General features: G+C 43.1%; 2 protein-coding genes across 2 annotated transcripts in view; one reads left to right on the top strand and one right to left on the bottom strand.

Annotated features, from left to right (window-relative positions):
- Shld2 (shieldin complex subunit 2) overlaps positions 1-8867 on the bottom strand; it is a 78820-nt gene extending 69953 nt beyond the window's left edge. Inside the window, exon 1 of the mRNA XM_028878334.2 lies at positions 8480-8867. The gene's annotated coding sequence lies outside the window, so the exon portion shown is untranslated. The remainder of the gene's footprint in view (positions 1-8479) is intronic.
- A 173-nt stretch (positions 8868-9040) lies between these two features.
- Glud1 (glutamate dehydrogenase 1) overlaps positions 9041-23883 on the top strand; it is a 35030-nt gene continuing 20187 nt past the window's right edge. Inside the window, exons 1-3 of the mRNA XM_028878340.1 lie at positions 9041-9644; positions 21134-21214; positions 23305-23360. Of these exons, the coding sequence (XP_028734173.1) occupies positions 9200-9644; positions 21134-21214; positions 23305-23360 (582 nt within the window). The 5' untranslated portion in view covers positions 9041-9199. The remainder of the gene's footprint in view (positions 9645-21133; positions 21215-23304; positions 23361-23883) is intronic.

Genomic DNA, 23883 nt, shown 5'->3' with positions numbered 1-23883 from the left:
TCCTGTTCTTTCTTCTGAGCACAGCCATGGGGCCAGAGCTGGGTTCTGGACATCCCATCTCTGTCCCTGCTGTTACTGCCCAGAGGCTGCAGACATGACGAACTGTTCTTACTGAAAGAGTTCCCCACCTTCCTACATTTCCACAGTGAGTGTCAGCCAGTCGCACTGGCCACACCCAGCAAGCTGTGCTGCCTTGGACTTTTTTCTTTGGTGGGGAAGAGGGTGTGTTCAAGACAGTGTTTCACTGCTGCCCTGGAAACAGCTCTGTAGACCAGGCTGGCCTCGAACTCACAGAGATCTACCTGCCTCTGCCTGGGATTAAAGACATGTGCCACTGGCACCACCACCCAGCCTTTTCTTTTCTTTTTTTAATAAACTTAAAAAATTCATGTAAGATTCCGGGAATCCATGTGGATCCACCTCTTGCAGGTCCAACAGACATCAGATAAGTAGTCCTAAATTTCCCCACCTGCCTATCCTAGGGGTGGAATCTCTCTCTCCCCCGGTCTTAGGACTCCCCTCCCCCAGCTACCAGGACTGTGAGTCTGGAAGTTTCAAATGTACACAAAAGACAAAACTTTTCTCCTGCACTCCTTAACTTTTCCTTCTAGTTTGTGTCTGTCCCGGCAGCTTTCCAATCAGCTGCAGGCTGCTGCCACCCTGCCTGCGACGGGCCAGCACTAGTTCTTGGAACCTACACCCCAGATGGCTCCAAAGCAGCCTAACACTCCACTAGCCCCAGGCGGTCCCACAGAACCTGGGCAGTGAGCAAAGCCAGTGTCCCCCAGCCTGCACTCCTCTCCCTTCCTGGCTCTGTACAACATCCCAGCCTTGCTGGGCCCCAACATCCCAGTTTAAGCAGGAAGTGGTTACATAAGAGATTACCTAGTCCCTTCATCATCAACAAAAGGCTGGATGCTAGGTCTCAGAACCCAGGACACATGCCTAACTGAGGAGTCTATTAATACATCAAAGAGGACTCTGGCCAGCCCTCCCAGCATCACTTAGTACTCATGATCCCACCGTTACCCTACACCTCTCCCTCCCAGGGGCTGGGCTTCTGCTTCCCTTCTCCCAGCCTGATGTATAATCCAGCCATTTGGGCTACGCTGGCCTCTTGCCTAGGCCACTTCTCTCGGTTGGTGGCTCCTCTCTTGCTCCCCCCATCTCCTCTCATGGTCCAGTTTAGTCTGCCAGCCATGTTCAGCCTGGACTCTTCCCTAGTCTGCTTTCTCTCTTCCCTCCACACTTCAGGAACAGTCATGTCCTCCTCCGTTCATTTTCCCTTCAGGAGGGGAGACAAAAGAGCACTGGGGAGAAAAAGAGGACTAGACATCAGATGGCTGAAATATCAGAAAACGTATTAAATTTTAGCTATAATTGCTATTACAATTAATATTTCCAGGGACAGGGGTATAATTAGCCAAGATTTCTCATCATGTATTAAATAATGTCTGCCTTTTTCTGCTAGACTGTGTGTCTTATTATCATTTTTACTAGCTAGGAAACAAAATGTTTACTGTACTTACATGGGGAACAGAAATCCTTAGATCTAAAACTTATGTTCATTTATGTATACACAAAATTGGAAAGAAAGAACTATTTCTTAAAATAAATTTCTGATTTTTCTTTTTCTTTTCTTTTTAAAATTTATTTATTTATTATGTATACAGTGTTCTGTCTGCACATATCCCTGCAGGCCAGAAGAGGGCATCAGATCTCATTATAGATGGTTGTGAGCCACCATGTGGTTGCTGGGAATTGAACTCAGAACCTCTGGACGAGCAAGCAGTGCTCTTAACCTCTGAGCCATCTCTCCAGCCCTGATTTTTCTTTTTAAAGTATTTATTTTATGTGTATGTTCTGCCTGCATGTATGTCTGTACACCACATGTGTGCAGTGCCAACAGTTGCCAGAAGAGGGGCAGTGGATCCCCTAGGGCTAGAGTTACAGATAGCTGTGAGCCACCTTGTGGGCACCATGCCGTGAATTGAACCAGGGTCCTCTCGAAGGGCAGCAAGTGATCTGAACCATCAGATCACTCCAGCCCCAATAGAACTATTTGAAGATGACACAATCTTATATAGAGAAAATCCTAAGAACTTTACTAAGATAACTATAAAAATAAGTCACTTCAGTATGGCTGATCTTTATAATATCATTAACATAAAGAACTGTTTGCTTACATTAATAATGAAAATGAAGTTAAAAACCACCTGCCAAGTGACTCAGCAGGTGAAGGTGCTTGACACCTGATGACATGAGGTCAATTCCCAGGACCCACATGAGAGGAGGAGAGAACCAGTACCAGCAAGTTGTCCTCGGACCTCCACATATACACCAGGGCAGATGTAATTTTAGTTTTTTTAAATTCCATCTAAAATACACCTAAAGCCTAGGCATCGTTGATGGCACATGTCTGCAATCCCAGCACCTGAGAAACAGAGACCAGAGGGTTAGGACTTCTGGCCCGAGTAGGCTATGCTTGAATTTAGGTCAGCATAAGCTACTTGGGACCCTATCACAAAAACATTTAAAAGAGGGCCAGGCGGCGGTGGCACATGCCTTCATTCCCAGAACTTGGGAGGAAGAGCCGGGCAGATCTCTGTGAGTTTGAGGCCAGCCTGGTCTACAGAGCAAGATCCAGGACAGGCACCAAAACTACACAGAGAAACCCTGTCTCGAAAAAACAAAACAAACAAACAAACAAAAAAAACACTTAAAAGAATAAAAAAAAGCCAAGCATGGTAGCACATGCCTATAATCCCAATACTTGATAGGCAGAAACAAAAGGATCTCAGTTTTGAGGTTAGCCTATGCCAGAGACTAAACTCAAGGTCAGCCTGGACTACACAGTGAGACCATATCTCACAAAACAGTAAAATAAAATACTTGGCAATTAATTTGCCTAAAGAAGTACAAACTTGGAATGACGGTGCAGGAATGCAATCTCAACAAGTGGAAAGCTAAAACAGATTACACATGGATGGACAAACCCACACATTAAAGGAAACTCAAGGAAGGGCACATTTTATTTTGTATTAGTTTACTACACATTTTATTTTGGAATCACAGACTGGTGCCTTAAAAGATAATTCTACAAAAACACTTAAGTCAGATGTGTACAAATCTATAAATCCAAAACATACTACTGACATCTTTATGATTTTCAATTCTATTCCTGATACCAAAGTGCTCAGCGTTTGAAATGTGCTCACCACTGAGACACCAGTTCTGTTAGTCTACCAAATTTCATGGTTACAATCTCATATAACTTTTCAGAATTGTCCCAAATTGACTTATAGAGTCAACATAATCCCCATCCTAATTCTTTACAGAGATCAGCAAGATCTTAAAATTCATATGGAAATTCAAGTGGCAGAGAACAAAAAAGAACAAGTTTGGATACAGAACAAAGCTAGAGCGAAAGGAGAAAGAGAAAGACCAGAGAGAGGAAGACACCTATAGAACCAGCACTCAGGAGGCAGGAAAGTCCAGTCAGTCACACAGCAAGGCTGAGGCCAACCTGGGCTACGAGAACTTGTCTCAAACCAGAAAACAAACAAGCTTCAATAATCAGGACAGTGTGGTGCAGATATCAGAATGAATGAGGACCAGTGAGGTGACTCAGTGGGTAAAGGCGCTTGCTGCCAAGCCTGATGACCTGAATGGATCCCCAGATCCCACACGTTAGAGAGAAAACCTGTTGGGGGCACAGAGGTCTTGTACTCACAGAAGAGTATTAAGAGAACCAGGAATGTTAATCACACAGGGGTGTCTCTTCAAGGGATACCAATCAAATACCTGCATCCATCCAGAAAGCTGAGAGTGGAGGTTAATGACCTGGTGACCTGTTTGCTCTCTGCGGGGTCAGACCTCACCTTAATTCCCTAGAATGATTATCCCTAGGCCCTTTCCCGTCTTCCCTCCCTAGACCATTACCCATCCCTAGGGTAGAGTCACAAGTACTTTATGGCCTGCTGACCACTGTGCTATCAGTTAGAGAGCACACTAGACTCTAGGCCTTTAGCTATAGAACCCACCCTCGTGGTCACATGTGCTACCTAAAGGAATCTCCACGTAGTCACACCTTAAGCTTTACTGTGCACCTGAAATTGGACTGACTGGACTAATTGGTCCCCAGAAACCTTTTCCCAAATGGTACTGTTTTAAATATGCCGACAATGAACTGCCTGGCATGAGACTCCCAGAAGTCTGATTGAGGTTGACAAAGTCAATCTGCACCGGGTTTTCATTCTTATCTCTTCGTGGGGTTCACTTCCCTGTATGACACCTGCAGGGAACCCCACGAAAACCTACTCTGAAAACTTGTCTTCTGACCTACATATGCACTGCAACAGGCACAGCCCCCAACACACAATAACAACAAAATTTAAATCAAGAGAATGGGCATATGGATGAATGAAGTGAAGATATATAAACAAGTTGAGTAAGTTTATTTTCCAGAGATATACTATCGTACACACACATGAAGATAACACTTAGAAAGAAGGAAAACACTTGCAAGCACATATCCTACAGAGCACTTACAGCCGAAGTACCAAAAGAATGCTCATCATTCATTAATAAAAGGGAACTGAGTGAGGTGGCACATGCCTGTAATACCAGTACTTGGAAGAGGCAGGAGGATTGGGAGCACAAGGTCATCCTCAACTACAAAGTGAGCTTGTGGCCACACTACAATACATGAGACCCTCCTTATCTCAAATATATATATATATATATATAAAAAAGACAATCTAGGATTCAAAGTTCACTCCTCTAAGCTCAACACTGAAGTGGCTGAAGTAGGAAGATTGCTATAGGCTGGGCTACATAGTAAGTTACTGGACAACCCTAAGCTATAAAATGAGACCTTGTCCCAAAAAGAAAAAAAGAAAGGAGGGAAAGGAGGGGAGGGAGGAGAGGAGAGGAGAGGAGAGGAGAGGAGAGGAGAGGAGAGGAGAGGAGAGGAGAGGAAAGGAAGAGTCAAGTATAATGGCACATGCCTTTGATTCCTGCACTTTAGAGGCAGAGGCAGGCAGATCTCTGAGTTCGAGGCCAGCATGGTCTACAGAGTGAGTTCCAGGACAGCCAGAGCTGTAATGTAGAGAAACCCTGTAAAAAAAAGAAAGAAGGAAGGAAGGAAGGAGGGAAGGAAGGAAGGAAGGAAGGAAGAAAAAGAAAGGAGGGAGGGAGGAGGGAAAGAAAGAGAGAGAGAGAGAAAGAAAGAAAGAAAGAAAGAAAGAAAGAAAGAAAGAAAGAAAGAAAGAAAGAAAGAAAGAAAGAGAGGAGAAACACACACACACACACACACACACACACACACACACACACACACACAGCAAGCTGCTCAATCTCCACATTACTAGACTATTAGACTCCAAGGAGAGGCAAATGATCCCACTTAACACCACAAGATACTATAATCAAAAAGATAGAAACACTGGTGAGGAGAGAAACTGGAATCCATTTACACAGTCAATGGAAATTAAAGCAGTGCCGTCAATGTGGAAAACAATTTGACAATTTCTCAGACAGTAAAACTCAAACTTACCACATAGCCTAGCAATTCCCTTCCCAGGTAAACACACACGAGAATGGCAAATTACTTCTACACAAAAACTTGTATAAGAATGTTCATAACAAATACTCTTCCTATCAAAATAAGCAAAGGCCTGTCTGTAACCAACGAATCTTAAAAATGTGACAGTTGTGGGTATAGTTTAGTGATAGATAATAAACGAAGAGAGGAGGGGTACAGTCAGGCAATGAAGTGGCTACATTAATATACGTTTACAGCATCTAAGGATCATATACCGAATGATTCCATTTAAATGACATGTACAGAATAGAAAATGTATACAACCCTTTCAAGCTAAATAATCCATCAATGATTTCTGCTCATGTATTTATACGCTATGTCTAAGTTCTAACATTCTTCTAAAATCTTTTTCAAGTACTTGAAAGTACAAAAGAGCACTACAGATCAAGAACAGGGCAGGATTGTAAAATAGCAAGAAAAAGTCATATCAACCTCAAAGGCAGAAAACCAATTTGTCTTTGTTGGATGCCATCAAAGACTAAAATTCCTTTCAAGTTAAATTTTGGTCTCTTTTTGAAATGGAAATTACTATGAATAATTAAACTGTAATTTGGACATTATTCATATATTTTACAAAGCAGTCAAATGCAATTCTAAATAAAACAAATATACATTTTTGAATAGGCAAAAATAACACAGTTTTGGAGTCATATACGTATGTTTGAATCACAGCCTATTTATTAGATAGGTGAACCCTGACATGTACTTGTGCCCCAGCCTCAGGGCCTTCTGTCAAGTAAGGGGTTACAACACCTCCTTCAGGGTGGAAGGAAAACTCCAACTATATACTAAACAGGGGTTAAAGAGGTGGACTTGCAGAAGTTGGTCCTTTTGGGGGGGTGGGGAGAAGGGGAACAGGTTCTCACTATGTAGGCGAAGCTCCTCTCCAAATCAGATACAAGCCCCTCTGCCAGAGATCAAAGGCATGTTGTCAAAAACATGCCCACTCACTCTTGCTCTTTAGAACCTATAAATATACATTGTTTAAATGTTGTGTAACTTGCATATGTTAAAACATTTTTTAAAATTCTTAACAAAAGCAGCTACATTATTAGATTCTGAGTTGTTATTTTGTTGGTTTGTCTTTCTCTCCTTAATACAGCGTCTTGCTGGCTATCCTGGAATTCACTATGTGGCCCAGGATAGCCTCAAATTCATGGCAATTCTCTTGCTTTAGCTGCCCAAGCACTGAGAAAAAAAGGCAGTACCACCATGCCCACTGATCTGAGAGTCATTTTTAAAATACTGACACACAGTATTTTAAAATTATGTATACTAAATTTAATTATGTATATTAATATGTATATAATTTACATACATTAATTTAATTATGTGTATAAATAAATTATGTATATTAAAATTAAGTATATTAAAATGCAATTAAAAAAAGTTTCTACTGCTGTGTTTCTCATCACTTCTAAAAAATGTCAACTCCACCACCTTCCATTCGGGTAACTAAACCATAAAAAAAGCAATATTAAAGATTTATTTATTTATTTATTTAGAAGGCTATGGTTATCAAGAAAGAAAGAAAATTATCTGATAAGGTAGCTTATGAGGCAATCCCAGCCTGAGCCACTTCAGTTAGAGACTTGCCTGGGTTATAGAGTAAGACTCTTGTCTCAAAACAAAAAAACTAAAAAAAAACTAAAAAAGATAAAACTAAGTTCTTAAACCATTCTTCTGAAAACGTATCAAAGATTTTAACATGGAAAGAAAACCATGCCCATGTGCTCAGGGACACTAGCAGGGTCATGCTTAAACTTCAGGATCTGAGGGCTCTATTCTCCTGAAGCTTCAGGTAGGAGATGGAATGTTTTGTTTCTTACAATGTAAAAATCATAAAGTGATACTATTATCAAGTGAAAAGGAAATTCGGTACTTTAATCTTTTCACATCAAGCCAAAATCATGAAGCAGGCCAGATAATCTTTTTTACTAAAAAAAAAAAAAAAAATACAAATATTATTAACAGTTATCATTTATTCGGTAAGTAGGGTAAGATATAAGCTGCACTGGTAAAGAAATCGATTTTGCTTCAGAGTACACGGAGGTAAATGAATGTCATTTAACTGATCTAGGTTGTCACCTGGGGTGCTTTCACTAGTAATGTGGCAATGTGGCATTTGGTGACTTGCCTTAAAGGATGTTATTGGTCCTTTGCAAGCACGTGTGTGTGTGTGTGTGTGTGTATGTGTGTGTGTGTGTGTGTGTGTGTGTGTGAGAGAGAGAGAGAGAGAGAGAAGAGAGAGAGAGAGAGAAGGAGAGAGAGAGAGAGAGAGAGAGAGAGAGAGAGAGAGAATGAATTCTCATGTAGATTCATTTTTGTTTTGAAGAAAAAAGGGTGTCATGTATCGCAGGCTGGTCTCAAACTCAATCCCTTACCCTCACCTCCCAGGTCCTAGGGTTCCAGGCATACAACCCCCAAGCCTGGCTACCATTGTGAAACTTATAATTTACAAATCAGATCCTGGACCATTTAAAGAATATTATATATGTGTGTGTAATTATACATTATAATTTATATAATTTACAATTTAAAATTAGAAACTTATAATTTACAAATTTTAAATTTTGAAACATAATTCACAAACCAGATCCTGGACCACTTAAAGCATACATACATATGTACGTATGTATGGCACTTTACGACATAATTCTAAAGGCTAGGCACACACTCAGTCCATTGTAGTTACAACAATGAGTGGGTGTGGTGACCCATGCCGGTAATCCTAGCACTCGAGGGGCTGAAGCAGGCATGTTGCGCTGAGTTTCAGGCTAGCCTGGGGCTACAGTGTGAAACTGACTTAAAATAAATAAAAATTAAAAACTGGCACACTTCAAGAGACAACAATGCTTTGCATTACTATGTTACCTCAAAATCGCTGAACAGTTGAACAGAACACATTAAAACCTTGTGCAACGGAAAGGCCAGTGCGGCCTGGGGCTCCTCCCTCTAGTCCTAAGACTTCTTGCTTTCCAGTCTGAACTCCCCCGGCGCCTCGGCGGCCGCTGCTCTACCTCGCTCTCCGGCCGGCCGCGCCGCCCCGCGAACCCGCACACTCCGCTCCGGCCGAGGGCGGGAAGGAGGGGCCTGGTGACTCTCGCGGCCCCGGGTGGCTGGCCAGACCGCGTGGGCCCCCGGCAGTCCGCTCCTCCCGACCTGGCCTCCGCACGAGTGACGGGGGACCGACCTTGGGGGCCGCCCACGCTCCCGACGGCCCCCGAGAGCCTAGGCCTCCCTCCCCGGGGCCCCCGCACGCCCGTGCACGCGCTGGCCCCGCCCCGACGAGCATGCGCACCAAGCCCCGTCTGCGCCTGCGCGCCCCCGACGCCGCACCGGCACGCGCCGCCGCCGCCGCCTGGAGGCCGGGCGAGGCCGCGGCGGAGGGGGAGGCCCAGCGCCCTGGGCGGCGCGCGGCCGCCGAAGTCCGTCCTCCCGGTGGGGCGAGAAGCTGCGCAGGGGAGGGGACAGCCAGGCAAGCAGGAAGCTGCGGCTTAAAAGGGCAGCGCGCGCCCAGCCCTTCCTCCCGCGGTCCAGGCCTGCGAGCTCTGGTCTCCTCGGGCCCCGCCGCTCTCTCCTCAGCCCGCCGCCATGTACCGCCGCCTGGGAGAAGCACTGCTGCTGTCCCGCTCCGGGCCCGCTGCCCTGGGCTCTGCGGTCGCAGATTCGGCCGCGCTGCTGGGCTGGGCCCGCGGTCAGCCCTCCGCTGCCCCGCTTTCCGGGCTCGCGCCCGCCGCCCGCCGCCACTACAGCGAGGCGGCCGCCGACCGCGAAGACGACCCCAACTTCTTCAAGATGGTGGAGGGCTTCTTCGACCGTGGCGCCAGCATCGTGGAGGACAAGCTGGTGGAAGACCTGAAGACCCGGGAGAGCGAGGAGCAGAAGCGGAACCGGGTGCGCGGCATCCTGCGGATCATCAAGCCCTGCAACCATGTGTTGAGCCTCTCCTTCCCCATCCGGCGCGACGACGGCTCCTGGGAGGTCATCGAAGGCTACCGGGCCCAGCACAGCCAGCACCGCACGCCCTGCAAGGGAGGTGAGCGCCCGCCGGCCCCGTCCCGCCCGCCCTCCCCTCCAGCCTCCGGCAGCCCGGGCCGCTACTCGGCCCAGCCCAGCCCAGCAGCCCGGGCCCCCCCAAGCTCCCCGCCTAGGGTGTGGCAGCCTTAGAGGATACTGATTTTTTTTATTTTTTTCCACCCTGAAACTACCACGTAATTTGCCAGCCTCCTTTCTGGGCAGACCTTCACCCGGGCCTCTGCATGTGCTGGTGTCGTCTGCACTGAGGACACTGCACCGGTTCCCTTTTGGCCTCAGTGCCTGTCACCTAGCGTGAGCCCCGAAACACCAGTGGCCGATGATACAAGAACAGAGCAAATGATTTTCTTTCTGGTGTTGGAATCTAGAAAGTTTTATTGACCAACGGAGCTCACTAGTCTTACAAATTAATAGAATTTTTACACTGGTGGCTTCTTGTGTTGTACCCCTTTCCTCCCCTCCAAAAAAAAAAAATGGAGCGCTGTAACCGTCTCTGACAAACATAGGGCGTCCTGACATTAAATCTAAAGGGTGTAGACTACAGAACTACCTGCCAGCCAATAGAATGAAATAGCCGTGGGGGTGTGTTCTTGTCCTGGCTAGTACCAGATTTGAGCCTCCGCAGTCATCACGGTATCCTGTGGTTTAAATTTTTGGATGTGTGTAGATTTGGGTATTCTAGTTACGTTGCTTTTTTTTTTTTTTTTTAGGCAAGTAAAAACCTTTTTTTCATTTTGTCCCCAATACATTTCACGATACAGCTTTAAGAGTGCTAAAAAATGACATAAGAGTAACAGGAAAACCACCTTTGTTCCTTTGCTGTTGAGTAGGAGCCTTGACGGGGGTTGGATTGGCAAGTGAACACAGAGGAGTTTGGACTAGACCAGTGGGTCTCAATCTTCCTAGTGCTGCGACCCTTTCTTTAATACAGTTCCTCATGTTGTGGTGACCTCCAACCACAAAATTATTTCGTTGCTACTGTTATGAATCGTGATGTAAATAAATGCTATATGAATCTGTAGAGTCGAGGCCCACAGTTTGAGAACCTCTGGGCTAGATTGTTGTCAGCCTCTGTTATCAAGTAGTCTTTGCTACCAGCTGAGGTGTTTTTTGTTTTTTGTTTTTTTTTTAGGGTAAATTGTAAAAATGTTTCTATACCGGAAAAGCTGAAGCTGGGGTAGTGTTCCTGGTGGTGGAACAAAGGTTATGGCTAAGAGTTCAATGATTTACCAAATTTGCATTGAGTCCACCTACTTCTAGGATGTACCTTTGGAGCCTAATTGTCCCTTAACTCGGTAGTTCCCTCTGCTAGCAGCTGTTGGAACCACTTTGACCTCTAATTTCCCAGGCAGTTGGGAAATCCTATAAAACGGGTAGTCATTGTCCAGCACCTTCCTTCTTCCTACCACTCCCTTATTCCCCAAGCTGGGAACACTTTTGTGCCCGCCACAGAGCAAACAAGGATGTTGGAGCAAGAGGCATTGTATTGCAAATGCTAAGTTATCCTTGTCTTTACAAAGGGCATGCAACATTTCCATTCTCTTAGGATAGCTCTTCTGTGTCCTGTGATTTGGTGTTTTTGAGCCCAGGTCCTCTTTCTGTCTTGTCACAGCTCCACAAGCAATTGAAGCTTGCCATAGTGTGTCATTTTAAATGCTTTTGTTGTCACAGAAGTTTTAATATCAAAATGATGTACGTAGCAACAAATATCAGCCTTACCCAGTAACCATAGCACTTGCCCAGAGTACATTGAAAGACAAAATCCTACAGAGAGGACTGGTACTGAGAGAGAGAGCTGCTAAGTCCCAGGACAGAAACAGAGACACTGATTTGTTGTTAGTTAACAGCAACTGCACTGCATGATGATACAGCAAGAAAAAAAATGATCTTTAAACTTTATGGACTGGCAAAGATTGTATAGCCATGAAAGCCCTTAAGAAAATAAATAAATAGTATATTAGATGATTAGCAAAATCTGAGTGCGATGGACTCCCATCATTTGTTTCAAAGTGTTAGCAGTCTCAGCACTCCTGCAGAAAACGTGCTTAAGAGGAACTTATTTTCAGTGGGGATTTTTTCTGCCAAAAACCTAAAACTATCTAAGAAAATTATCAAAAAGCCAACTGTTTAGTATTCATCTCCCAGCTACTCAGGAGACTGAGATATGGGGACCGTTGGAACCCAGAAGTTAGAGATGAGTCTGGGCAATATAGGACCAAATCTCTCATTTGAAAGCTGTTAATCATAGCCTCCAGTCTTAGAAATATAGGATGTCTTGGGTGCTTGGGATTTAAAAAAACAAAACAAAACATTTTCTTTAAATAACCCCTGTACAGTTGAGCAGTCTTAACTCTTAAATATTTTTACAATGCCTCTACCACCCCCAAGTAAACTCTCTTCTCTCTTGGTGTTTTGGGGATTCTGTTTTTGTTTCTCCTTCCTCAGTTTCCTGCTTGCTGGAAATACAGGCCTGTGTCCTCATGCCCAGATCTCCCAGTGTTTATTAAGGGAACCCTCATCTGTTCCTTGAAATCCTTTTCCCAGCCTTCAACTTTCTATATCTAATCTTTCCTTCACGGTGACCTTAGACCTGAATTCCCTAAAATAAAATCCTCAAGGTTGAACCAGGCCCAGTGACAACTTGCCTGCAACCCTAGCTCTGAGGGCTGAGCCAGGAGAATTGTGAGTTGAAGTTCAGCCTGAGCTACTCAGTAAGACCCTGACTCAAAAAAACAAAAACAAATCATATTGAAGCAGTAGTCTGATCTATAATGAAAAGAGGTAGTTTAAGACGTGGGGGTACTGGTGAGTACTTTATTCTAAGTAAATATTTAATAAACCTGCTTTTGTGGTTCTGTTTTTCCAAGTCATATTTAACTAAGGCTACTAGATTTGCCTCTGGGACTAGTGACTTAACTGAGTAGAGCCTTGCCTAGCATATTCAAGGTCCTAGATTTAATCAGTAGCCAGGTATGGCAGTGTGCACCTTATTCTGTAATCCTCAGCACTAAAGAGGCAAAGCTAGGGGATCTGAAGTTCAGGGCCAGCCTGGGCTACAGAGATAGACCCTGTTCAAAATAAAAAAATGTATTCTATAGCAAAGATGGATATTGTAGTAAAGAACTGATTTGTTCAAAGGTTCTGATATGTTTTAAAGCATTGTAGAGACTGTTCCTATTAGGCATGAGGATGTTCTGGGTGCATCATGTCACACGGTTGGTTGTTTGCCAGGGTAGAGTTGCATTTTGGTGGGTGCCTTCCCTCACCTCTCCATTTGCATCTCTCCTGAAGCTACGTATTCTGAAAGAGAGCAACTTTCTCAGCAGACTGTTCTATTAACAGCTAGCATAAAGATCTTAAAATTCAGTTTGGGGGCTGGAGGACAACTCATCAGTTGAGAGCACTTGCTGCTCTTACAGAGGACCCGGTTTGATTCCCGGCCCTCAATGGTGACTCACAACCATCCACATCTCCAGTTCCAGTGATGTGCCTACTTCTGACCTCCTCAAGCACCAGACATCATGTGGTGCACATTCATACATGCAGGCAAAACACTCATACACACAAAATGAGACTTTAAAATAAAAAGTTTAGAAGAAAGACTTCAGCCATCAACTGATTGAGTCACTTTTCTTTGTCTTCTAACCCCTCAGTGTCTTGATCTTAAAACCATTAAGTCAAAAATTCCCATCAATGGTTCTTTCTCCTATGTTAGAACTTGTCCAAATTGTCATTTAAATATAGATGGTGAGCAGTAGATGGGTATCTCGTGTAACCTAATATTTTGAAAGCATGGCTGTCTTGTGGTACAAAATAAAATACAGAATTTAGGCTGTGTTATAAGCCAGATGATTTATACATTCTTTTGTACTTAGCTGTGAGGTGTTTGTAATACTTTTTAGTTAAATACAAAACCGTTTGCCTTTATAAAGAAAGACCTGTCATTTCATAAATCCATGTATCTCCAACCCCGATGTGCTAACAAATGAGGAGCTCTGAAACCTGAGGCAATGTGTGCTACAGATTGTCTTGTCTTACGTTCTTTGTGTATGCAAGTCCACTTAACTAGTTACAGGTCACTTGTAGAGCACACTTTGTAAAAACTGGCACGTCACAGATCGGAAACCAAGCCCCAGTGCACATTGAACTCCAGAAAAATGGGTAATGATTAATGTGTACATAAAAGAAGCGAAAAGGTGAGCTTTTGGGCTTGTGACGGAAAGAAATTGGATTTTCCACTGTGACCATTTAAATTGTTTATGAAAATCAGTTTTTATCTAACACTAATGTTATAGATATTGAGGACAGAAGCAGGAAGAACTCTTAGTTTAAGGCTAGTCTGGTCTCCAGAGATTCCAAGTCAGCTGGGACTACATAGTGGGTCTTGTACAAAAAAAGAAAATGGGAAGTTCAGCCAGGTGGTGGTGGCGGCGCACGACTTTAATCCCAGCACTTGGGAAGCAGAGGCAGGAGGATCTCTGTGAGTTCGAGGCCAGCCTGGTCTACAGAGTAAGATCCAGGACAGGCACCAAAACTACACTGAGAAACGCTGTCTCAAAAAACCAAAAAGAAAGAAAAAATGGGAAGTTCAGAGAGCTTCCAGGTTGGTAAGTACATCTTTGTGCCTGGAGGATGGTGTACCCCTAGCTCCTTGGGGAAGGAAATTCGCTTCCTGTATCCTTAGTTATATGTAAAGTATTTGTCCAAGTAGCATAGTGCGGAACCTGAGGAGGGTCTGTGGAAACCCCTGGTTTTGTATCCAAGTCAAACCCAGTTCTTGGTTGTTTTTGGTTTTTCAAGACAGGGTTTCTCTGTAGCTTTGGAGCCTTTCCTGGAACTTGCTCTGTCAACCAGGCTGGTCTCGAACTCACAGAGATCCCCCTGCCTCTGTGTCCCAAGTGCTGGGATTAAAGGCGTGCGCCACCACCGCCCAGCTTCCCAGTTCTTGTTTTATTTGTTTTGTTTTGTTTGAGACAGAGTTTCTCTGTGTAGACCAGGCTGGCCTCGAACTCACAGAGATCCGCCTGCCTCTGCCTCTGCCTCCTGAGTGCTGCTACCACTACCCGGCACAAACCCAGTACTTGTAACTAGTATCTGAAGAAGGGTGATCTGGTGAGATTATTAAACCTTAATCTATGCGGTCTGAACTTTGGATGACAGTGTCAGATATGAATTAAATTAGGGAATGCCCACTTTGTGTTGGAAAAGTCCATACATTTGATGTCAAAAGTGATGGACTGAAGGTGATAGGTAAAAGTATGAAAAGGAAATGAGGTAAATTAAAGTAAAAATATTTTGAAGGAACGATGGTATTCCATAGTGAGTATATATGAGATGGAGACAGGAAAACCACAAAGTTTCCAGTCAAAGAGATTGATCGAAAAAGTAATGGTACTAGGGACAGACTAGGGCAACAGCAGCCCCCCCTGAAATGCCGTTCAAGCATAGTCTAATGTATTAAGTAGGAAATCCCAGGGATAGGCCATCAGTAGTCTTGTGGGCCATTCTGGGAAGTGGCATACAATCTCATGCTAACCACTTCCTCATGGCCATACCTTTGTCTTGCCATATTCATATTCCTGTGCTTTGTGATATTTAGATATGCCAAAGGGCAGCCATAAAGAGCTTCCTTTGCCAAGTGTGATGGATCACACCTACAATCCCACCAGTTAGGAGGCTGAGGTAGGAGGAGGGCTGAGGCAGCAAAGCCATAGTCTTAAAAAAAATTAAGGGAAAATGAAATGGAAGTTGGGGAGATAACTCTGCCTTTAAGGGCACCTGCCCTTTCTGAGAACCCTGGTTCAGTTCTCAGCACACGGCTACTCAAAAATGCCTAGAACTCTAGTTCCAGGTGATCCGGTGCCCTCTTCTGACCTCCCTGGGCACCAGACATGCACTTAGTGCACAGACATACAGGCAGGCAAAAAACCCATACACATCAAACTTATTTTTTTTAAAGTTTTTTATTGAAAAGTAATAGTTTATATGGTGTGTATATATGATTAGGAAATACATAGTATTTAAAGGGTGTGGTATCATGCATACTTTCAATTATCCCCTGGAGGTTTTAGACCATAACCCAGTAAAGAGAATAGGGTTAGCAAAATGGTTCATCAGGTAAATGCATTTGCTGCCAAGCCTCATGACCTGATTTCCATCCCTGGGATCTACATGGTAGGAAAGAACTAACTCCAGATTGTCCTCTGACCTGCACACACATACTGGGACACACACACACACACATCCATCAATTAAAATGTCTCATTTTAAAGATAAGGCTTTCAAAAATTGAAGGCTGTATTATGTAAAGTGATGTGTAATGGTCAGACATGTATTTTTCTTGACTGCCCTTGCATAGTATATAGTCCCTTCTTGACAGTTGTTTCTGTGGTCGGTTGCCCCCCTTTCTCTAATAGTAATTCTTGCTTTTACTCTCTAAAGACCCACTGAAACTAGATAGCTGAGGTTTTAACCCTTCAGCCCTTTGAATCTTTTCATAATAAGTTAGGATAGTTACTGTTGCCTTTTGCTAAATTTCACCCAACATCATCTGCAGGTCAGGTTATCATATTGACTATGTAGCCCACGCTGGCCTCAGTTCCCTGTGTGCTGGGATTAGAGGCATGCACCATCATACCTAGCTGTCACCCAACTTTATACTCAGTAGTTTAGCATCAAACCTGTTGGAAATGAAAGAATGACTAAGTCATTGTCAGAAGAAAAGAATAAGAAATTTTTTTTAAAAAAATTCCTTTTTAATGTATAATCTCCCATCTGTCAGGGTGATAAGGTAAGCTTTAAGCACAAAGACAGCTACAGTGTTCATAGTAACAAACACATAGAGATTATTTGGGAAGATATGAATAATATATATTAGCCCATTCCCAGGATGCAGATTTAAGTTACTGAGAATGCCCACTCCCAAAGGAAAAGGCTGGTCACAAGTGCTGATCAAGTGACTTAAATTGTGATTTAAAAACATTCATGTGTAAGACATAATTTAAATTTTCAGTGAAGAGGCTAAACTTTGTTCCTCAGGAAGCTTGAGTTTGTCTCTTCCAAGGGGCTAAAGTGAACAGGTACAGTAGTGGGTTGGCAGTTCTTAAAAGGCATGTTCCTGCCCTCTGAGACCGAGCAGTTCCTCGGCACCACCAAGGGAGCTGATTGGTTTTCTTCCTCCTCTCCCTTCCTTTCCCTTCTCCTGTCTATGAGTGACAAAGCCCAGAGTCTTGCACAAGCACTCTAGCCCTGAGCTGCATTCACAGCTTAGAACTCTAGTTTATTAAGTAGATCATTTAGAATACAGCCGGAATTTGAATTTCTGATGGATAAACTATGCCCCATTAAAGAGATACCAGTTCAAGTCATTTTAAAATTTTTTGATTTCCGTAAATGTTTATTTACTGATTCATCATACCAAAAGATGGTAGCTGAGGAGATGTGTCAGTGGGTCTTTGGTTTTGATTCAGCTAGAAAAAGAGAAAAAAATGTTAAGCTGTCAGTTGTGGTTTTCACTCAGTCTTTTTTTTTTTTTTTTTTTTAATGTTATGAGCTGGTGGTTTGTTTTCTCTGTCACTATGGCAATTCCAGCTAGTTTTGAAGGGGTGGAAAACTTGGTTTGCTTTGGTTTTGTTTTTTATTTTTGTGGGTTTTATTTTGTTTAACTTATTTTGTGGGGCTTGAGGGTATGTGCATGAAAGTCAGAGGACAACTTGGAAGAATCTGGTCCTCCCTTTCAACCATGTGGATCCCAGGGACGGAACTGTCCTATTTCAAAGTTTCCCATGGTAGTAAACTTTTCGTTCTGTCACTGCCTGTTCTAGCTGGTTTTAAGTTAACTTGACAAGAGCTAGAGTAATTTTGGAAAAGGGAACCTCAATTGAGAAATTGGCCTGTGGATAAGCTGTGGTGTTTTCTGATTAGCAATTGAGGGCACAGCTCACTGTGGGCAGCCTCACTTCTGGGCTGATGGTTCTGGGTGCTATAAGAAAGCAGACTGAGCAAGCCAGTAAGCAGCACTCCTTTATGACCTCTGTATCAGCTCCTGCCTCCAGATTCCTGCCCTGTTTGGGTTCCTGCCCTGATTTCCTTTGATGATAGGCAACAATGTGGAAGTGTAATCTGAAATAAACCCTTTCTTCCCCGAGTTCTTTATGGTGATGATGTTTTATCACAGCAGTAGAAACCTTAAAACAAAGACTGCCCTTCCAGTGTTCCCCAATGGGTAGATATCAACATTGTCACAGTGGCGGTTGTGGTTTTCTCTGGTGGACCAGAGCATAGATTATTTTGTCAGCAGAGCAGAACATGGCCCTGGATTTGAGGTCCCTCTTCTAAAGATACCCATTCTGTGGTTCAGAGTTCTGCAATCAACCCATTGGCCATTCTAGGTGTCCAGTGGGGCTACTGCTTTTTATTAAAATCCTCTACACTCAGTCCTCTTAGTGCTAATCTCGATACCGACTAGCACTGCTGCCCCAAACCCATATGAGTTCTTTCCAAACACAGCAATGCCAGCAGCAATAGAGACTACAGGTGGCACTCAGATACTTTACCTTTCTGTTTCCAGAATTACAGTTTGTTCTTCATCTACTCCAACTGTGCTAATTCCTCAACGGAATGAATTACCACTGTATCTTCATTTCTGCAGTCCTGTTCTTACATAAATATCTTAAATGTCTATTCAGATGTGGTGAAGAATTTCCAAGACTGTCTTTGGGTTTGGATCCCAGAGGGAGAATAGCTAGCTTTCCTGGAGTGTAGGTTATCCTTTGTTTCCTGGGGTTTACTTTGCCATCTCCTGTTATTTATGACAGCTTGACCATATACTACTGTGCCTGCTAGTCCAGAAGTAAAAACATCTATATGTACTATGATTAATTAGAAAACCCTCTTGACCCCACAATCTCTATTATGCCCCTTTCTTCCTGCATTTGTCTGCTCCAGGGCTAATCCACTCAGCTTCTGCTTTCCTGAGACTCCTCCCATGCCTCCAGTACAAGTTCCTCATTAGTTCATAGTCGGCAAGAAAATGCCTGAGGCTCAACTAATAATTCCACGTGGGTGTAGTTGGGGAAATTTTTCTTCACTTCACAAACAAGAATCCCTGAGATCCATCAATTGGAAACACGTGTTTTGTTATGCCCTCAATTTCTAACTGTTGTCTTTCCAAGATTTTTGTAATAAAAAAACATGAGTAATTTTTAAATGGTATATGTAAGGGAAGTAGTAACTTTATTTAATTTTGTTTATTTGTGTGTGTTTGGGATGCCACAGCATATGCATATCAGTTATCTACTGTCATGTGAGTCCCAGGGATTAAAGGCAAGTCGTTATGCTTCATGGCAAGCACTGTTAGCTGCTAAGCCCGCACACTGGCGGCTGCTTGATTGGTTTTGTTTCACAGTGCTGCATGCCAAACCCAGCGCGTTTTCAGTGCTAGGCACTTGCTCTACCCTAAGCTCCACCAGCCCTTGGTTTTTTGTTTTTGTTTTTTTGAGACAAGTCTCCCTAGCCTGGAAATCACTAATCCTGACTGGCCACAAACCCTCCTCCTGAGTGTTTAGATTGCAGACATGCAAATTCTACCGGTTTATCTTGAGAAGTAATAAAGCCAAGGTAATTAATGTGTGTGTTCAGTTTTCTGTCAGAATACACCCTTTTGAAAAAGTAAATTGCTTCACAGCCATAATCCCAGCACTTGGCAAATGAAGGCAGGAGGGTAGCAAGTTCAAGGCCAGCCTAAGCTGTGCAGCAAGACCCTGCCTGTAAATTGCTTTGATGTGTGCTGCTAGTTTGTAATTGCTTGTGACTGTAGTAACTAGTAGTTAGTTGACTTGACAGTGCAAGGTTCTGTGCTGAGTTCCACAGCCCTCACCCCAGGGAAGAGCAGTGTTATCACCTGTCCAGGTACTGTGGGCTAGTCACCTGGGCAAGGCACCACACCTAGTTTTTTGCTTTAGCATAGTTGTTTGTTTGTATGTTTTATGAGACAAGGTTTCTCTGTGTAGCCTTGGCAGTCCTGGAACTGTAGCCCAGGCTGGCCGTGAACTCAGAGATCCACCTGCCTCTGCCTGCCAAGTGCTGGGATCAAAGGCGTGTGTCACCATGCCCGGTGCTTTGGCATAGTTTTCACTAATAGATTACTCTATGGCTCTTTCAGTAATTTCAAAAATAACATTTTAGTATTTAAGCAAAATTTTGTTATTAAAACTATTTCATCTTATTTACAAACTTACTTTCCTGGACTAGTGTTCAGCTAGTTTTATGGGTTTCATTTCAGATAGATTCCGGCTACTCACTGAATAGCCCAGGCTGCACACAAACTCATGGCTGTTAGTTATTCAGCTTCCACCTCCTGAGTGCTGGATTGCCAACAGTGTGCTTTACCATGCCTGGCTTAGGGCTTAATACTTCACAGTACTCTATTTTAGTCCTTCCAGGATACGTAGGGACACATTTGGGGTTTACAGGTTCTCACTGTGTAGCCCAGACTAACCTGGTACTCACTATACAGCCCAAACTGGCCCCAAACTTCTGCCAATCCTCCTGCCTCAGCTTCCCGAATGCTAGAATTACACATAGGGTAATGAGATTGAGTTTGTAGCTGTTCATTTGCCTGTGTTGCGATCCCTGTCACCAAATCACCCAAACCAAGGAGTAAGAGGAAAATTAATAAGCCTTAACTGAAATGTAGCATAAGAAATAGTGTAAGCATCCTTGTAATCTCACCACTTGGCATGGTCACGGGTTCAAAGTCAGCCTTTTTATTCTTATTTTATGTATACAAATGTTTTGCCTGTTTATGTACTACATCTGCAGTTGGACCCCTGGAACTGGAGTTGCAGGCAGTTGTTAGCTGCCATGAGAGTCCTGTGAACTAACTAAACCTGGGTCCCCTGGAAGAATAAGTGCTCTTAACTGCTGAGCCATCTCTCCACACCCTAGAGTTACCTCTGAATTTTGTTGTTGTTGTTGTTGAATTCTTTGTCTGAAGTGTAGGCACACATGCCAGAGCATATTGTGAAGATGGTAGAATACCTTCCAGCAGTCGGTTCTCTCCTTTCACTGTTAGCTTCCGGGGTCCAGCCCAGTCGGTCAGACTTTCTCAGGAAACAGTTTTGCCCACTGAGCCCTCTCGCCTTGCCTTCTTCACCCAGGGAGAGAACCTTTGTCTTTGTGAAATCACTTACTGCTGTCGTCTTTAAATTCCTTTATAAGTAAAAACTAGACTTCATGACCTCTCTTGGTTATCAGAATACATTAAATTAATTAAGTACCCAGTCTGTAACTCCTTTTGGATGTCTAATTAGCATCTTTCCTTTTTGCTTTTTATGGTTTCCTTATACATAAGATATTTCAAGTGTTTATAGAAATGGCATGGCTATAAAATAGAAATGGTGTAGTCATTTTCAGTTTACAGCTTTTATTTGTTATTAACTGGCCAGACGTTTGCTTTAAATCGGTAACTCTTGAAATGACTGTCTCCAGGTATCCGTTACAGCACTGATGTGAGTGTGGATGAAGTGAAGGCGCTGGCTTCCTTGATGACATACAAGTGTGCAGTGGTTGGTAAGTGACTCTCTGCAGAAGTGTGTTCATGTGCAAGGGTACTTTTAAATGACTCCATTTTATTACTGTGTTTATTATGAAATACGTGTAAGGGGGTCAGGGGCAACATTGTAGAGTTCTCTCCTGTTTCCTTTACTTGGGTTCCTAGACTCAAACTCAGGTTGTCAGGCTTATAAGTACTATTAACCTGCTGAGCCAACTTATTGGCCCCAAGGTTACTTTTAGTTTGCTATAAAAATAATTAACAGAGCCGGTGTGGTAGCACACACATTTAATCCCAGCACTCTAGAGGCAGAGGCAGGCAGATCTTGGAGTTCAGGGCCAGCCTGGTTTACAGAACTGGTTCTAAGACAGACAAGACTGTTGCACAGAGAAATCCCGTCTCGAAATATCAAATATTTTTTAACAGGACTGTAGTTCTTTTAACTGAACTGTTTTGATCTTTTGTTTTGTTTTTAAAGGGCTTGGTTGGTTGGTTGGTTGGTTGAAATGAAATCTTACTGAACAGATATTATAATGCTAGCCAGGTGTTAGAGTTAACCAGTACTCTATGTCTAAGAGAATACTGTATTTATTTTCCTTCTACTATGATTTGATCCTATTTATAAAGTATAGATAAGCATTTAACAAAGATTTATGTTTAAAGAAAATCCAGTTAACTTTTATACAAATTTCACTCTTTCATTTTGGAAATGATGACAAATATCTCCTTGGTGGGTGTGTGTGTGTGTGTGTGTGTGTGTGTGTGTGTGTGTGTACAGAGAGAGAGAGAGATTGCATTACATATTGATGTGTGCATCAATCTATACTGATACACTACACATGCAAACACATAAACAAGGAAAGAAGCCAGCCTACAATCTTTTTTTCTTGTGATACTGATAACTGAACCCAGGGCATTTGCCTCTTAGGCAGGCACTCTACCATCTAAGCTATAGCTTCAGCAGTGGATTTTAATTCTAGAAATTTCTGGAATTTTCTAGAATTAAAACAGTCATACATTTTTGTGATAAAGGTTGTATTGTTCGAATCTTTTTTTTTTTGTTTTGTTTTTCGAGACAGGGTTTCTCTGTGTAACTTTGTGCCTTTCCTGGAACTCACTTGGTAGTCCAGGCTGGCCTCGAACTCACAGAGATCCGCCTGGCTCTGCCTCCCGAGTGCTGGGATTAAAGGCGTGCGCTACCACCGCCCGGCGTATTGTTCGAATCTTAAATGGTCTTATAATAAAAAAAACCCAGAGCCAGATATCAGGGTGAAAGCTGAAAGATCAGAGAAGCAAAGCAAGCCACGGCCACCACCTATTACCTCACCAACTCCACAAATCCTCTGACTGAAATCCTCTGAGTCTTTACTCGAAAGGGTCTCAGCTGAACTGCCTTAGTTCCTGTTTCTTCACACCTTATATACTGTTCTCTGCCCAGTCATGTCACCTCCTGGGATTAAAGGCATGTGCCACCACTGCCTGGCTGTTTCCAGTGTGGCCTTGAACTCACAGAGATCCAGACCAATCGCTGCCTCCCAAGTGATAGGATTAAAGGTGTGTGCCACCACTGTCTGACCTCTATGTCTAATCTAGTGGCTGGCTCTGTCCTCTGATCCTCAGGCAAGCTTTATTAGGGTACGCAATCTATCACCACAAAGTTAAGTATTCCTAACCTGAAATGCTTCAGAATCTGAAACTATATAAGCACCAAGATGATGTCCCAGTAGAAAGCTCCATACCTGATCCATATTATCAAAATGTAGGCAATAGTAAAATGCCCTACACCATTACCTGTAGTCTATGTGTATATGAAACAAAATTCCCATCTAGAGCTGGATCCCATCCTCAAGATGTCTAATTGTGTATATGTAAATAAAAAATTTGAAATACAAGAAATAAGCACTTGGGGTTGGGGATTTAGCTTAGTGGTAGAGTGCTTGCCTAGCAAGCACAAGGCCCTGGGTTTGGTCCTCAGCTCCAACAAAAAAAAAGAAAGAAGAAATAAGCACTTGAGATGAGGAATACCCGCCCTGTGCTAGACAATGCTTTTTGTTTTTACACTTTTTAAGCTTTATAAGGAACAACATCTTTCAGTCTTCTCTTTCAGATGTGCCATTTGGAGGTGCTAAAGCAGGTGTTAAGATCAATCCCAAGAGCTATACAGTAAGTATCCAAGTGGGGTTTGTATACTCAGGGCCTGAAAGTGGGTTCCCCATACAGTGAGATTAATGGTTTCCATTGCTTTCCAGAAGGAACAGGAAAGAAATAACTATTGAATTAATAATAAATTAGCTAAATATTGTATTTTGCCATACTTGTTTACCTGCTTGTTTGCCACAGATACCTTTTTTTTACTTGGTAAAGAGTTAATATTTTCATGCTATTAGACATTTCTATTCATGTTGTGAAATTTTGATCTGAAGTTTTAAGCTGGGTTCCCAGCATTGGGAGGCAGAGGCAGTCAGATCCCTGTGTTTAAGGATAGCCTGATTTACATAGTGAGTTCCAGTACAGACAGAGCTATACAGAGAAACCCTGTCCTGAAAAACCAAAAATAAACAAAATTTTGACCTGAAGGGTGTTGGGGTTTTTTTTTTTTTGGGGGGCGGGGGGTTGGTTTTGGTTTTGTTCTGAGACAGGGTTTCTTTAACAGTCCTAGCTGCCCTGTAACGCAGAGATCCGCCTG

Source organism: Peromyscus leucopus, chromosome 9, assembly GCF_004664715.2.
Source record: "Peromyscus leucopus breed LL Stock chromosome 9, UCI_PerLeu_2.1, whole genome shotgun sequence".
In the NCBI taxonomy this organism is placed as follows: domain Eukaryota; kingdom Metazoa; phylum Chordata; class Mammalia; order Rodentia; family Cricetidae; genus Peromyscus; species Peromyscus leucopus.
This window is presented reverse-complemented; position numbering and strand designations above follow the sequence as displayed.